Source organism: Vitis vinifera, chromosome 7 (assembly GCF_030704535.1).
Source record: "Vitis vinifera cultivar Pinot Noir 40024 chromosome 7, ASM3070453v1".
NCBI classification, from domain to species: Eukaryota; Viridiplantae; Streptophyta; class Magnoliopsida; order Vitales; family Vitaceae; genus Vitis; species Vitis vinifera.
This window is the reverse complement of record NC_081811.1, coordinates 11738329-11755840: the sequence shown is the minus strand read 5'-3', so window position 1 is coordinate 11755840 and position 17512 is coordinate 11738329. Positions and strand designations below refer to the sequence as shown.

General features: G+C 35.0%; 1 protein-coding gene across 2 annotated transcripts in view; it reads right to left on the bottom strand.

Annotated features, from left to right (window-relative positions):
• LOC100854111 (uncharacterized) overlaps nt 1-16076 on the bottom strand; it is a 29678-nt gene extending 13602 nt beyond the window's left edge. The window contains exons 1-3 of one of the 2 annotated variants that reach the window (XM_003632321.4): nt 15830-16076; nt 15132-15244; nt 6059-6156 (exon numbers count right to left, since the gene is read on the bottom strand). In XM_003632321.4, the coding sequence (XP_003632369.1) occupies nt 6059-6156; nt 15132-15244; nt 15830-15983 (365 nt within the window). In that variant the 5' untranslated portion in view covers nt 15984-16076. The remainder of the gene's footprint in view (nt 1-6058; nt 6157-15131; nt 15245-15829) is intronic. The other variant, XM_010654200.3, reaches the window with a different exon arrangement.
• Nucleotides 16077-17512: the final 1436 nt, after the last annotated feature.

Genomic DNA, 17512 nt, shown 5'->3' with positions numbered 1-17512 from the left:
TTTTTCATAAAGTGGCTAATGGCAGGCAAAATAGGAAATATATCAAGGTGTTGGAAAATGAAAGAGGCTTAGTGTTGAATAATGCCGAGAGTATCACAGAGGAGATCTTGCTTTACTTTGAAAAGCTCTACGTGAGTCCTACAGGAGAGTCTTGGAGCGTTGAAGGATTAGATTGGTCCCCTATTTTGGGAGAGAGCGTGTTAAGGTTGGATTCCCCTTTCATTGAAGAAGAGATTTCTAAGGTCATTTTTCAGTTGAATAGGGACAAGGCACCGGGGCCTGATGGCTTTACTATTGCAGTATTCCAAGATTGTTGGGATGTGATCAAGGAAGATTTAGTGAGAGTGTTCGCAGAGTTTCACAGGAGCGGAATTATCAATCAAAGCACTAATGCCTCCTTCATTGTTCTGTTACCCAAAAAGAGTTTGAAAAAGAAAATCTCAAATTTTAGACCCATTAGCTTGATCACTAGCCTCTACAAGATAATAGTCAAAGTGCTTTCAGGGCGTCTAAGAGGGGTTCTACATGAAACCATCCACTCTACTCAAGGCGCTTTTATTCAAGGGAAACAAATTTTGGATGCGGTTCTCATAGCCAATGAGATAGTGGATGAGAGAAGACGATCAAGGGAGGAAGGTGTCGTCTTGAAAATTGACTTTGAAAAGGCTTACGATCACGTGAGGTGGGATTTTTTGGATCAAGTGTTGGAGAAGAAGGGGTTCGGTCCTAGATGGAGGAAATGGATGAGTGGTAGTTTATCCTCGGTATCTTATGCAGTCTTGGTGACTGGAAGCGCTAAAGGGTGGGTTAAGGTATCTAGAGGATTAAGACAAGGTGACCCTTTATCCCATTTTTTGTTTACTTTAGTCGCAGATATACTGAGCATGATGCTATTGAGAGCAGAGGAAAGAAATTTGTTGGAGGGTTTCAGGGTGGGTAGAAACAAAACTAGGGTGACCCATTTGCAATTTGCAGATGATACCATTTTCTTTTCTAACACTAGGGAGGAAGATCTGCAGACTCTCAAGAGTCTTTTGCTAGTGTTTGGGCACATTTCTAGGCTCAAGGTCAACCTTGACAAGAGTAATATTTATGGCATCAATCTTGATCAGAATCATCTTTCAAGATTGACTGAGATGCTTGATTGCAAGGCTTCTGATTGACCTATACTCTATCTGGGTCTTCCTTTGGGAGGGAACCCCAAGGCGTGTGGCTTTTGGGATCTAGTGATTGAGAGGATCTCAAGAAGATTAGATGGATGGCAAAAGGCTTACTTATCCTTCAGTGGAAGGATAACTCTTATCCAATCTTGCCTCACTCATATGCCCTGTTACTTCCTTTCCTTATTTATTAACCCGCTTCAGTGGCTACAAAAATCGAGAGGTTGCAAAGGGATTTTTTATGGTCAGGGATTGGGGAAGGCAAAAGAGATCATTTAGTTAGTTGGGATGTTGTGTGTAAACCGAAGGCAATAGGAGGTTTGGGTTTTGGGAAAATTTCTCTGAGAAATCTCGCTCTTTTAGGGAAATGGTTATGGAGGTACCCTAGAGAGGGTTTAGCTCTATGGCATCAGGTCATATTAAGCATTTATGGATCACACTCTAATGGTTGGGATGCTAACACTTTAGTCAGATGGTCACATCGCTGTCCTTGGAAGGCTATTGCATAAGTCTTTCAGGAGTTTTCCTTGTTTACTCGGTTTGTGGTAGGAAATGGGGAAAGAATTCGGTTCTTGGAAGATTTGTGGTAGGGGGACCAACCTTTGGGAACCCAATATCTAAGACTATTTAGAGTAGTCTTGGATAAAAATATTCCTATTTCTTCAGTTCTCGGTTCTACTCGTCCTTTCTCTTGGAATTTTAATTTATGTCGTAACCTTTCAGATTCTGAGATAGAGGACTTAGAAGGCCTCATGCAGTCACTTGATGGATTGCATCTATCTCCTTCGGTTCCAGATGCCAGATTTTGGCCATTATCTTCTTCAGGGCTTTTTTCAGTCAAATCTTTCTTTCTAGCCTTATCTCAATTTTTTGGCTCTCCTCAGGTTTTTCCTTCTAAGTTCGTTTGCAAATCTCAAGTCCCTTTCAAAGTGAAGTCCTTTGTTTGGTTAGTGGCACACAAAAAGGTGAATACTAATGACATGCTACAATTGAGAAGACCCTACAAAGCCCTTAGTCCTGATATTTGTATTATGTGCATGAAGCATGGAGAATCAGCAGATCACATTTTCCTACATTGCTCCTTGACAATTGGGTTGTGGCACAGATTATTTCAGTTAACTAAGACGGATTAGGTCCCCCCGAGGAGTATCTTTGACATGATGTCCATCAAATTTAATGGTTTTGGTTCATCTAAGAGGGGGTAGTTTTGTGGCAAGCTGCAAGCATCGCTCTAATTCGGGTTGTGTGGTGGGAAAGAAATGCGAGGATTTTTTAGGATAAAGTTAGGAATTCAGAGTATCTTTGGGACTCTATTGTTTTCCTTGCTTCTCTTTGGGTTTTCTATTCCAAGGTTTTTAAGGGGACTCCCCTTAATGTGTTACAACTTGACTGGTTAGCGGTGTGTACGTGTACTCCATAAGGAATGGTCCATTATAGAGGGTTCGCTTGTTTTATAGTGTAATTTCTTGTAATTTAGTTTTCTTTGGCTGGAGGATTTCTCATCTTTCTTTTGTACTTCTTTTTTTCTATCAATATATCTCTGTGTCATTTCCAATCAAAAAAAAAAAAAAAAACTCCTTTTATTAAACAATTAATAACTGGTAAAATTGCAGCCTTAGCTATTTACGTGGATGATATAATTGTGGCAATGGATGATATTGAAGAAATGGACAAACTTAAGAAATGATTGACCCAAGAATTTGGGATAAAAAACTTAAGTAAGTTTAAGTATTTCTTAGGATTGAAGTGACTCATTCAAGAAATGGTCCTTTTATTTCCCAACAAAAGTATATTCTTGATCTCAAAAAAATCAGGATGCTCAGATATAAACCTACTAACACACCTATTGAACAAAATCATAAGCTTGGAGAAGCATTAGAAGATGCAACCATAGACAAGGGATGTTACTATATGCTAGTTGGGAGACTCATCTAGTTGTCTCACATGAGACCTAATATAGCCTACACAATGAGTATAGTAAACTAGTTCATGCACTCCCCTAAAGAAGCTCACTTATAGGCTACAAATGATACCTAAAATCCACTCCAAGTAACAGAATACTCCTTTAAGAAAATGAAGAGTTCAGTTCAGAAGCCTACAACAACACAGACTTGGCTGGATCAATAGTAGACTGCATATCAACCTCTGGGTATTATATTATTCTTGGTGGAAATTTGGTGATATGCAAAAGTAAGAAACAAGATGCAGTTGCCAGGTCCAATGTTGAAGTAGATTTCAGAGCCATGGCACAAGGAATCTATGAACCACTGTTGGCTGGAAAATATTATTGGTGATCTAGAAGTGAAGTAGGAGACTATAAAATTTAATTGCAATATTAAATTAGCAATCAATATTACTCACAACCTAATTCAACATGATCATATAAAACATGTTGAAATCACCGACACTTTATCAAAGACAAGCTATATAGTGGATTAATTTGTACTTCTTATGTTTCAATAGATAGGCAACTTACTAATATCTTAATAAATGGTCTATCAAGTCACTCATTTTAGACAATAACTAACAAGCCCAGACTTAATGATATCTACTTGCCAACTTGAGGAGTGTTAACTAATCTAATTGAAGATACTAAGGAATTAAGTTCCTACTTTCCAAGATTTGATTGAAAATACCAAGGAAATAATTCCCCGATTTCTGGGATTGTATAGTTGTATAATTCCTTGATTTTCAAGATTATATAGTTGTGTATTTCCAGTTTTTTTTTTTCATATTAGTAGAGGAGTCTAGGAATTAGTCAACTTTATTTGCATAATTTAGTTTCCTAATTTTGTAGGATTGCACGCTATAAATATTTTATTATTTTGTCAAAAACGCAATGAATAAAATCCTTCTTTTTTTTTTTTTCAAAAAAACAATAAATATAGAAACACTAAAAAAGTCAAAACAATTGGCATTTATCAATATTGTACACACCAAAAATTGAATACCAGAATTTTGACAAATTTACCTTCAACAAAACATGACACTTAAATACATAGGTTCATTGTCAAATCCACAAAATAAACTTTTTGAATTTTAAACCATAACTTTTAGTTCCAACTTACAATTAGTCACATATATTTGGTGAAGTTGAACCCAAGTTACAAATTGCATGGAATTTAAGAAGCTATACAAGTTCATGCATTGTGCTCATTCTTCAAATTAAGTTTTGATGGCTACAAATTCAAATGTTGAGACTAACTGGGTTCTGCAGGCATTTTTATAGATTATAAAGGGCATGGAATGTTGGTTCCTCTAAAGAGGCTAGCACATGTTGCACCACTGATGCTGAGCTTTTAGCACTTTGGGAGATTCATTGCTGTTAGGAACCCTAATGTTAGAGGAGATTCATCAGTTGTAATTCATTGCCCTCCTTGAGTGGCAGAGGTCCTTATTGGCTTGCCCATTGGATAAGGTAGATTCATGATCTTGCCCATTGTATGTTCTTTTATTAGAACAGCCAATCAGGTGGTTACATTCTGGATAAGAAGAGAAGCTAGGTCTTTAACAATTTCTATTGGGGTCACTTACTCTTGTGTACCATTTTGAGGCTTATGACATGTGCTATGTATATTTGTTGTATTTCTTTGTTTAATACCTTTTGTGGCAAGCTTGATCCACATTCTTTGACCTTGGCTTTGTGGCACATAATCCAGACATCTCAGCTAATTCCTCATGTTCACAACTGGTGATAGCCATGACTTTTCACAAATGAATTTGTCTACACTTGCATGCAGACATATTCATACATGTGCAAGCACACATAAGATTTTCTTCATTTATCTGCCATTTCTTAATTGGTCAACCAAGATACACTCTTACTGCCATACACCATTATCGTGACATCATCTATATGCTTCCAAGCCTTAATTGGAAGCTATTGGGTCCTTATGCTTTCAAGTCTTCTTAGTTACTCAGAATATCCATGATTTCACAAATTTTTCAAAGTACTTGGTCAGCCATGATACATTCATACAACCCTGGCACTCATACATTTTAAAGCCTCAATTAGAATCCACTTGAAATCCTAATGCGATTCCAATTTAATCTCAAGTAATTTCTAAAATGGATATCCTGGTTATGAGGGAACGACAGATTTCAAACCTAGTTCAGATGCCAGTTGAGCATATGACTAAACATATTCTTCCATGCACTTAAAGAGTATTTATACACCATTCAATTTCCATGACCAACATATGATTGATATGTTTGTTGATAATAAAAGGTATTATAAATATTATCAAAGATGCCAAAGCAGTGTGATAAACATACCAACCTTATCCCTATAACCTTTTATATGTGAATTCACTAAATTACCTTAAGGCTAATAATTGGCATGGATTTCTTTTCATGCACATACAATATCAGATTTGACCCTAGACCTACTACAACACCATCCACCCATTTAACAACAGAGCCAAGATCCAGGGGCAACAATAAGCATGAATAGTTTCCAAATACAAGAATTCTAAATGATTTACTTCAGTTTGTGAAATACAGCATCTTCAGAACCAAAGAGAGAACTAGAAACAAAGTTGCTTTTTTAAAATGCAAAAATGATCCATTTCCATGGATCAAGGCCACGTAGTTCCTTTCCATCTAATAAGTAGTGGATATTTAGGGTTTAAAACTTGAGATGAGAAAAAAGGCAAATATTCTGCTTGTTATGGCACATCTACTGAACTAAGGGAAAGGAGAGCAACACAACAAGCACTTGAATGGTCCTTTTTTCTCATGGAGCCAGGTCTTGACTAATGAAAAGAATCAGTATCCGGTTTACTAATTGAAGATGCAAAATATGAAATCCAAGTCATGAGGTAACATTATGCCAACAGCTTCCATTCCATAATAAATGTAATTATTTATCAAAATTAATGGCAACATATAAATCTTACTCTGCCACATAGCTTTTGACAAGCATGAAATAGATTCTCCAGAACTGTTGCTCCTTCAAGTGGCCAGGGCACAGCCTATACCTAAGTTGCGAAAGTTCCTGGGAAAAAATTGAAAAGATTATAGAATCAAGAAGAAGAATCACTACAGGTCTATGAGCAGAATCAAGTCTTGGAGACAAAACTGTATTGAAAATATTTTGAAAAATCTCTGAGAGACGACACAAAACAAATCCAACAAAATCCAATAACATTCCACTTAGAGACACTTAAAAAATAGTAATATAAAACCAATTCATCCAATTGAAAAGGTATGCCTCTTTAATCTTAATTTTGGATACAAAATGTTCCCTTATCTTGAAAAGGGAAACATGAAATCTTTTGAAATGCACAAGAGAACTACTGCTGAAGGCAGACTATCTTGCTTCCCAGAACCAGGGAACACCATTAATACATGACCCCTCCCCCACATAACTGTGTATCCAGTAAGTCTGGGGTTCAAATCTGAGACCTATCACATGGGAGTAAGAGCATCTACCAGTTGAGCTGGCCAATGGGGCACCTAAAAGTAAATTTTATAATGTCTTTTAAATAATAGAAATAGAATTTAAGCAATATTAGTATCTTCCATATACTGAGGGTGCTTTCTTCCCAAAGACTAATATAAGGTATTTCTAATAGGAAACAGGAAAAATGGTGTTAATGACACCAGGGAAAGGAAAAACAAAGAAGCTTAAGATGATGGCTTCCAAACAAGCAACCAGCCCACAAACAAACCTAATAAAGAAAACTCCGTGACATAAAATTAAGGTATCCCTATTAATGACTAACCCAATTCCAGCTAGCCTAGAGCAAGCTCTAACAATCCCACCATCATATTTCACTTAACAAAACACCAATACCCATTCCCAATTCCATCAAATTCGAGCTTAAGTCACCCTTTCGTTTGTGTTTCTTTTTAGGAAGGGATGAAGGAACCACAAAACACTAGTCAAATGAAACAAGTTTTACCACAACTTCAAGGCAAGAGGATAGTGAAGGAAAAGATGTTCAACAGTTTCACACTCTATATGAACAAAGCATAGCATCCAAGCCAATCGTATTATAGCCTGTTTCATTGGTATTGACCTTCTCATAGCCACTAACCAAGTAAAGGCTCCGAATTTCTAAGGAGTTTCAACCTCCAAATAACCTTGTCTTGAGGAAAAGAGGTCTAAGTATCACTTCAGAAGGGGCTCAAAAGAAGGATACATAGCTCAAAGGGTTTAAGGTCTAACACCTTTCATTCAAGAAGGATTCCAAATCAATAAGATCTTATCAAAAATTAAGGTTCCAAATATGGAGAGTTATAAAAGAGAGAATAGAATAAGAGAATCTTTAGACATAAATAGGAGCTACACAAAAGGCTACAAAAAAGAGGTTGGTTTGCAGACCTAGAATTTCTATCTTCAATCCACAATAACCATAAGGCAAATCTTGGAACCATAAAACCATGGAACCAACAATGTTTATCTTTTGAGTCTTTATCAACTTCTAATCTAAGCAGTGAAGGAGGACTTACAAAACAAAAAAACAAAAAAAAAAAAAAAATACTTTGATGCTAAAGTCAATGACTCATTTTGTAGGAATGGAAAGTATTAATATGAAATATGAAGTACGAGTTTTGTTGAAAAAGAGTATTAGTATAAAGTACATCGAATATATTATCCTTATTTTACAGTTGGCTGCTTTGTTTATAGCAAGTTTAGGTCCTTCTTAAGATAGTAATCTCCAAGTTTTAAAATCTTGTACCAGTCTAGACCGAGTCAAATCCAACTAGGTCGTCACCCTTATGATACCCATAATTGAGTTAAACAATTTTTTTAATTGCAAAACGACTTGGCCAACTTGGAGAGGAATCAATAGTCATGGGACGATTTGAGTAACACAATTGAGACAACTCTGAGACAATGCAATCTAGGTGATCAAGAAGGCAATTTGCCAAAGCGACACGTGGAAAGGAGAAGAGGAAGAGTTGTGAACATGGACAAGATTGGAGGGAGAGGAGTGAGAGAAGAGTCTAAACAAGAGCATACATTTTGAGATGCTCTCTCCTACCATTACTTCATCCATCATTGATTTCCCATGCATCTTTACTCTTCAATGTAGAGATGAAATTTGCATTTTTCAATTCAAAGATGAAACGGTATGAAATGGATATAGAATTGGTAATGGATAAGGGTTGTTGTATACTTGGGCCTCAATGGGTATTTACTTGGAATTTAAATTATGGGTAATGGGTATTCAATTCAAAATGGGTAAATGGGTATTTAATGGAAATTTAGTTTTATTTGAAATGAAGAGGACATGGATATTCATATAAAAAATGGAAATGGATATAAGTTTAAAAAATGGATATGGATATTGTAACAACATATTCATCTTTAAATAATAGTAAAAGTAATAAAAACCTTTATTTTTATAATTGTTTTATTATGTGCATATTTGATGGAAAAATGAGGTTAAGTTTTCCAAAGATAATTCATTGTTTTACAATAGTTGCATTTTTTTAATACTAGAATATGTATTTTAAAATTTTCAAAATACTTATTTTTAAACAAAGTCATTTTCCCTCTTTTTTTTTTCAATAGGTAAATTAGTGTCCCTATTAGGACTTAAACCTGGAACCTCCCACAAACCCTCCTCGTCCCTTTACCACTTGAGATAGGCCTCAAGGGCTATTTTTAAACAAAGATATCATCAAAAATAAATTTCTTTTTGTCATTGTCATCTTTTTTTTTTTTTTTTTTTTTTGAAAATAAAAAAATAAATTTTATATATAGCAAGCCATAATTCCTATATGTTTTGTACCAATTATTTATGTGTTAAGTTCTTATATGTAAGTGGCTAGCCATGTAAGACGGTCAGATGTTAAGGGCTTAAGGAGCACCTCCAGATTCTCCACCCTCCCCACTGGAATGATCTCACTTTTATCCAGATTAATTCTTAAACTAGAAATGACTTCAAACCACATCAACACCCAGCTTAGGTGAGCCAATTGGTCCTTGGAAGTAGCACAGAAAATCAGCGTGTCGTCAGCGTACAACAGATGGGTGAGTTGAACTCTCTCACCACCCCTCCCTTTAACCCTACAACCTGTCAAAAAGCCCCCACATCAAAAATAAATTTCTTTCTGTCATTGTCATCTTTTTTTTTTTTTTTTTTTTTTTTTTTGAAAATAAAAAAATAAATTTTATATATAGCAAGCCATAATTCCTATATGTTTTGTACCAATTATTTATGTGTTAAGTTCTTATATGTAAGTGGCTAGCCATGTAAGATGGTCAAATGTTAAGGGCTTGAGGAGCACCTCCAGATTCTCCACCCTCCCCACTGGAATGATCTCACTTTTATCCAGATTAATTCTTAAACTAGAAATGACTTCAAACCACATCAACACCCAGCTTAGGTGAGCCAATTGGTCCTTGGAAGCAGCACAGAAAATCAGCGTGTTGTCAACGTACAACAAATGGGTGAGTTGAACTCTCTCACCACCCCTCCCTTTAACCCTACAACTTGTCAAAAAGCCCCCACATCAAAAATAAATTTCTTTCTGTCATTGTCATCTTTGTTCTTTTTTTTTTTCTTTTTTTTTTGAAAATAAAAAAATAAATTTTATATATAGCAAGTCATAATTCCTATATGTTTTGTACCAATTATTTATGTGTTAAGTTCTTATATGTAAGTGGCTAGCCATGTAAGACGGTAAGATGTTAAGGGCTTGAGGAGCACCTCCAGATTCTCCACCCTCCCCACTGGAATGATCTCACTTTTATCCAGATTAATTCTTAAACTAGAAATGACTTCAAACCACATCAACACCCAGCTTAGGTGAGCCAATTGGTCCTTGGAAGCAGCATAGAAAATCAGCGTGTCGTCAGCGTACAACAGATGGGTGAGTTGAACTCCCTCACCACCCCTCCCTTTAACCCTACAATCTGTCAAAAAGCCCCCACTAACTGCTCTTTTGATCAAACAACTCAAGGCCTCCATACCTAATACAAAAAGATAAGGTGAAAGAGGGTCCCCTTGTCTCAACCCCCCTGGAGCTGTTAAAGAAGCCCATCGGTGTGCCATTCACCAACACCGAGAAAGAAGCTATAGAGATACACCACTTAACCCACCAAACCCCATTTTCCTCAACACCTGGAGCAAGAAATCCCATTTTAAATGGTCATATGCCTTCTCTATATCAAGTTTACACATCACCCCACATTCACTTTTCAATAGAGAATCTACAACCTTGTTAGTTATTAGCACTGCGTCCAGAATCTGCCTCCCCTCAACAATAGCATTTTGAGAAGAGGATACCACCTTACCCACCACTTGCTTCAACCTATTAGCTAACGCCTTTGCTAACAGTTTGTATAACCCTCCCACCAAACTGATAGGTCTGTAATCTCTCAGGTCCTTAGCATCTCCCTTTTTTAGGACCAACACCAAGAAGGTAGAGTTCAAGCTTCTTACAAACCTCCCATGCTCTTGGAAATCTCGCAAAAAACTCATCACCTCCTCCTTCACCAAATCCCAACTGGACTACCAAAAAGCTAAGGAGTAACCATCTGGCCCCGAAGCTTTGTCCCCACTTAGGTCAAAAAGAGCCGATACAACCTCTTTAATAGAGAAAGGCTCCTTTAGCCTAGCTGCTTCTTCCCCTTCTAATCTGTCAAAGACTAGCCCATCCACACTTGGTCTCCAGCCACCAGGGTCCAACAACAGGTGTTGAAAAGCACTAACCATAACCCCCTGGATCTCCCTCCCTCAACTATCCAAGAACCATTAATTTTAATCTTGGTCAAATTACTCCTTCTATGATTATTCGCCATCCTGTGGAAAAAACCTATATTCCTATCACCTTCCTTTAGCCACACTTCTCTAGATTTTTACCTCCAAGAAAACCCATTTCTTATATTCCTGCCTGGCCTCCTTTCTTGCCTCCCCCCTCCTTCACCGATAAGGCTCTAGACCTCTCTTGAGTGTCCCATAAATTGACCTGTTGCAAAGCCAATCTCTTATTCACCTCCACCTTCCCAAACACTTCCGTGTTCTAGGTTTTCAAGATACCCTTAAGAGTCTTCAACTTTGCTGCCAAAATGAAACTGCTAGAACCCCTGAAAATGAGCCCTTGCCACTAGTCTTTTAAAAGGTCCTTAAACTCCTCCTCCTTCAACCACATATTCTCAAAGTGAAAATACCAATGATATTTATATAATAATACCAATGATTTTATTCTTTTTTTTTTTATGAATATTATATAATGATACCAATGAACAATACCAAATAATTATCTATATTCCAATATATAATGTTAGATATTTATATTTTGATTTATAAAGGCCAAATAGTACCAATGGTAAAAAAAACCAATGTAATTTCCATCATTTGGAGGTTGCTATCTTCATAAATGACCCACTTGCAACAAATGAACCAAACAACTGCAAGGTATGCGTAATATATATTATGTACTTTATTCTAATACTTTGTATTTTCACAAAACACTTCATTAACATAAGCATTGAAGGGTTTTTCAATTTTACAAGAGAAACATTGTTTGGTTCCATAATTGTTTTGTTCCAAACAATGAACATGACTAGTAAAATCACAAGAGCCATAGGGATAGCATTCTAAGGACAATTATCTAGTTCCTAATTACAAAGTTACGTCATATCAATTAATTTGCAACCAATATCTACTCTTATGAAACTATGCCAACTTGCCTATGAGCTTTATCCCTCCACCCAAGCCTCCCTCAGATTTCAGCCTAGACACTTGATACCTCCCAATCACATGATCTATCTTCTATTTTACTAATTTCTAACCACAGATGGTCTCTCCGGATCATGTCTCTCTGCTATTTCACTAGTTTCTGACCACAAATGATCTCTTTGATCCTTGTGTCTCTCTATTACACTAACTTTTGACCCACAAATTGTCTCTTTAAATTCTTTTTGTTCTAAATGCTAACTGGACAAGCACCTTAAAGGGAGATGATACAAGTGTTTATTGCAATCAAGACTAAATTAGGATTATCCTCCCAAAGGCAAGAGAAAAGGTCGATTTAGTATTACTGCAACACTTAGGACAATCACTTTTCATTACACTAAAAGAAAATTCAGTTGTAACTTTCAAGAGTAACATTTACATGTGGTAAACTATATCACCAAAATGTGTGAAGGTATATAATAACCAAAATAGGCATGTCAAAATTTTAATCATTTTTTTATTTTAACCCAAAAATCAACCATTAATTGAATAAATCGATCATTCAAAGATCAATTCTCACTATTTTCATTTTTCTTTTCTTTAAGGAGTATTTTCATGTTTCTATTTTAACTGAATTCAAAAAAAAATATTTATAGTAGCAGGTTTTTTTTCTCTTTTTTTTTATATTTTAAAATGAATATTATAAAAAAAATATCTGAAGAAGAATGTAAAAAGAAATTAAATCAAAGAATGTGAGAACCAAAGGTAGTATTTGACAAATTATTTGACGGATGCTAGACAATTCAATATGTCATGTAAGAAGAGACCATTGATTCTTGAAAATCCATTTTGGGAAAACCACCCCTTACCTATACCTCAAAATGAAGTGAGTTAAATAATCAGGCAATCACTTTTTTTTTTTTTTCATTTACAAAATAGATTATTTATAAAAAGGAAAAAATTATAACAAAAGTGATTCTAAGGGGTCAAAAAGAATCATAAACAAGCCCAAAGACTTCTTACACCCATCAAGGCTCCTACATGCTTCCTCCATTACTTAGCCTTGAAAAGAGGGTTCTCTAACATTACCACCCATGGGAAGGCCTAAGTAGGTTAGGAGTAAGCAATGGGCTCATATCCTAAAAATCCACAAAAAACGATATAATAGGTTTACATTGAGACTAGCTAACCCAATCTTGTCAGTGTTGATGTTAAAACCTAAAACTAACCCAAGTATTTTGAAGATAAGCTCAAGGTTAGATAAACCCATCAATTCCAAAAGTAGAAAATGGTAATGAACCCACAAAAACTTTCTACCAACCTCAAATCATTCAACAAGATCACATTATGGATAAGAGCAATGAAGAGTTGGGACTCCTATTAACAACCCCATCATGGTAGAATTTGTCAAAAAACTTTCAAGATAACTTCGCCCGAATAACTTTTCAAGGAGCTTTCTTCCTATCAATCTATAAAATGGTCCATCAAATCTTTTCCTCCTAGAAAGTCCACTTCAACACTTGATACGGGCAACAAATCTAACCCTTCAATCCTCAACCTCTCAATGTTCCTTCACTCATAAAGGAGATCAAAGAACCTTAAAATTTCCACATAAATTAGATACTAATTCTCTAAAATACAACCATGCTCCACATAAATAGATGCGGTCAGCTTTTTTTTCCTCCTTCTATTAGCCACCATATGATTTTTTTTTTCTCCAACTTTACCAAAGAAGTCTTCAATCCACACTTTAAGATAAGCTTTCAATAAACCAAGCTTTTGAATAACCTTCCAACCAATGACTTGGGCCACACTCCACCACTTCCTTATAGTCCCAAAATCAGGTGCTGAAAGCCACAAGTTCCTAAAGCTAGAAAGGTTAAGGTTCCCCTTATACTTTTGCTTTAGAAGTTTTCAAAGCTTTAATTACTTTTAAGTTATCATGACCATCACACTTCATGACTGTCACCAACGAAGGACACTAACAACTTTCATCACAACATGACATATAGTAAGCCTTATCCATTAACATTGAGATTAGCAAATTGTTTGAACTAGGATTCTTAACAGAAAATGAGGTTGACCACTTAGATGCTTAGGTGTCCATGATGGAGAGGGGAGTACAAAATATTGAAGAGTGATAAGGAAATGGAAAGTATAGTAGTAGTCTCCAGAAAGACTCCTAAAATTTAAAAATCAGAAAAACAAAAAACAAAAAATCTCAAAGAACTCAAAGACTTGGCTTTTTAAGCTACAGCTTTTCAATCAACCAAATCCCCCTTTTTGCTATGATCCTTTAAGTTTATTCACAGGGATTTTCTAAATGGAAGCCAATTAAGCTAAAACCCATGAGCCAATGGGACAATTCATGTGCCAACCAGCCAGCCATTTCAGTAGGAAAAGCAATAAAAATGGAAAGAGATAGCCCCCTTTCCTTTTCAATCTGGATACAGCAGGGTTACAACAGCACAAACTATTCCACCCTCAACGAGATGGTCACTGCCTTTGTAGCATGTTGAGAGTGGCCTCTCCTTCATTCACCTTATGAGGCAGCTTCCTCCATCTTTAGATAAAGTAGGAGAATTTCCTTCAGCATCCGCCATGAGCAAGCATCCACTTCTTGTGAGAATCCAAGGAACTTGGGCAACCACCCAAGGTTTCCACCATATTCTAGCACAGGAAGGAGATTCATAGCCATTGGTTGCAGTAACCGTGTGGAAATGGAGGGCTACATGGAGTTAGACCACTAATGGTATGATTTTTGGGTAGTCATCCATGTGTCACTAACCATGCATGTCAAAATGGATTCATGAAACACACTTATTATTAGTCAATGTTGCAGCACAAAATTAGATGTCAACACTAATGAACCTTACTGAATCTAATTCCATTTTTATTTAAACAATAGTTTCCACTGGTTTTCCTAACCTCTAGTTACAAGATGATCAGATGCATATTATCAGCATTTGAAAGAAAGGGTTGGAGGAGGTTAACCATTAACTTCAATATTCTAGTTGCATTATCACTCCAGTAATTCAATTACTATTTTTTTTCCAGCAAATTCCCAGCACACCTATAAAAAGTTGACATTAATGTTTTCTCCCTATTTAACCTCAACAGCCATAACTCATGAACTCAAAGTGCATTATCATGCCACAACTAATAAATCAATCAAGAGATAAGTATATATAGTATATATATCTGATAATGCACACAACTAGTAACTCAATCAATAGATGAGTATATATAGTATATCCCAGTTTGAAAGTTATGTTTCATGTTTCAGTAATTCATAACTGAAAATTAAATATTGAATACTAAAATAAGCTTGAACCTTCACTTTTGAGAGCACAAGCATTGCGTGTCGCTCCTGCCATTCAGAAAGATCCTTCCCAATGTTAGTTGAAGTTGCCTGAGAATTATCACCACCATTAATTCCATGATCATCTGCACAAAAGTCAATCAAATCCCCCCATTTCCAATTGAATGAGATTATCACTTTACCATTCAAAATCTAACTAAAATTCTTTCTCATCTACATTATATTACACTAATCCTCAATCTGGTTTCCAAGAAAACTCAGCAAAATAAAAGAAATCTAGGTTTAGACAGGATTATTTGTAACTCTTAGCATTAAGCATTTTCTCTGCAAACCAAACAGGCCATATGAGCAAAAAGACCCCTCTGTTAGGTAACAGAGAATCATTGCCAAAATGTTCCCTGATCACCTACACCAAACCCAATCAAATCCCCATATTTCCGATTAAAACCGATTATGACCTCGCAATTTCAAAACCTAAACTGAAATTATCTGTCAAATACATGAAATCACACAAATCCTCCATTAGATTTCCAAGAAAACACAGCAAAATTTAAGTAAGAGAAACTCCCTTGGCAAAAAATAAATAAATTTTCTCAGCAACCAAACGGTTGGAAACCCAAAAGGAATTCATCATTCCAAAGCTCCCATTTCCTAGAGATTTTCTGGGAGCCAAACAACGTGAGGAAGAATAAGTAGAAGAAAAAAAGTACCTTGGAGAGGGAAATTCTTGAAGGTATGAAAGGAGAAGGACTTGACAGTATCAATTAATTGGTCTGTCACTCCAAGAACCTCTTCTTGACGTTTCACTGAATCAGACTTCCTTGTTTTTTTTATATTTCCACGAAGCCACGAAGACAAATCCATGGCTTCCTCTGTAATGCGACTGCAGATGATCTCTGTTACGGGTTTCCCATAATTATAAATCCCTTTTTCAAATTTTAAGTAATTTATTATTAAATCTTGCAAAATGCCTGTAAATAAATTTTTTTATTTAAAAATAAAAATAAAAATTTTAAAATTAAAAAAAATGAAAAATGAAAAAGGTGGTCCCATTCTCCCAACTCCCAACCCATCCCAAAATTCTGAGCAGGATTGGGCCAATTTTTAGGCCCTAATTATTATTATTATTATTATCCAAATTGTGAGCAGGCTTGGGCCATTTTTTAGGGTTGGGCCATTTTTTAATAATAATAATAATAATAATAATAATATTATTATTACTAAGTTGGGATTAAAATATAATTTTTTTTAAGCCAAGCAACAAGAGTCTAACATGGAAGTTTTTTTTTTTTGCATTATTCATAACTTATATTTTTCAACTTCTTAAAGAAAAATATGAAAATATTATTTTATTTATTATTTAATTTCTTATAAATATATAAAAAAAAATTAAAATGCATTGTAAATTTAAATTTGATACAATGTTATCAGCCTATTCAGAATAAAACACTTATATTTAAATGTTTTTAAATTTGGGTTGATCTTGGGGTCATCATAAACCTAACTCAATGATCATATTTTTACTTTATAAATAATATATAAGGTTTATAAACAGGTGGATTTAAAATTTGGCTTTTTTTTTAGGGAGAATTACCCTTAAGGGGTAGGCTGGGGAAACATATGATCGAGAAAGGTGAGTATATTTAATAATTATTTTGAAGGGTTGGGTGAAATTATGATAATTCTTCCAAATACCTTATTTTGTTCAAATGTCAAGACTACCCTTAATAAATGAAAAGCAACAGCAAAAAAAAAAAATTCTTCTTTAACCTAGCCGCAGCTTGTCGGGATTGAAGAAGAAAAAAGGAAAAAACTCAACACTTCAGATTATGATCTGAAACTGTCTCCACAAAACTTGTATTTTTTTGTGAATCTAGCAAAAAATCCATTAAAAGTAAAATTTTAAAAAAAAAAAAAAAAGCCAAAAAACAAAAATACGTCAGTTTCTGCAAATAAATAAATAAATAAATAATTTAAAATTTGGATTGAAGGAACGAAATGTTAATAATTTTAATAATGTAGATCTAAAATATTATATTTGAAATATTGAATGAGGTTTTGAGAAAGAAATTACATTTTTTTGTGTAAAATGTTATTTAATTTTTTTTTTGAATTTTTTTATATTATTTTGGTTATATTGAAGATGTGTTTTTATTTTTAATTTATTTTCTTAGTGGGTTGTTTAATATGATTATTATTGATTTTCATTAAAAAGGTTTGCACTTTAGTTTTGTTGTTGAGACTTGTTTGACATGGTAGAAGAAAAAAAAAATTCAGTTGTTTCATGCTTATTTGGAACCACTTTGTTTGGGTATTTATGAACATATTTGGATTTTCGTTGAAAACTGAAAATTATAATCAATTGAGAAACATTTTGTATAATAAAAAACTAT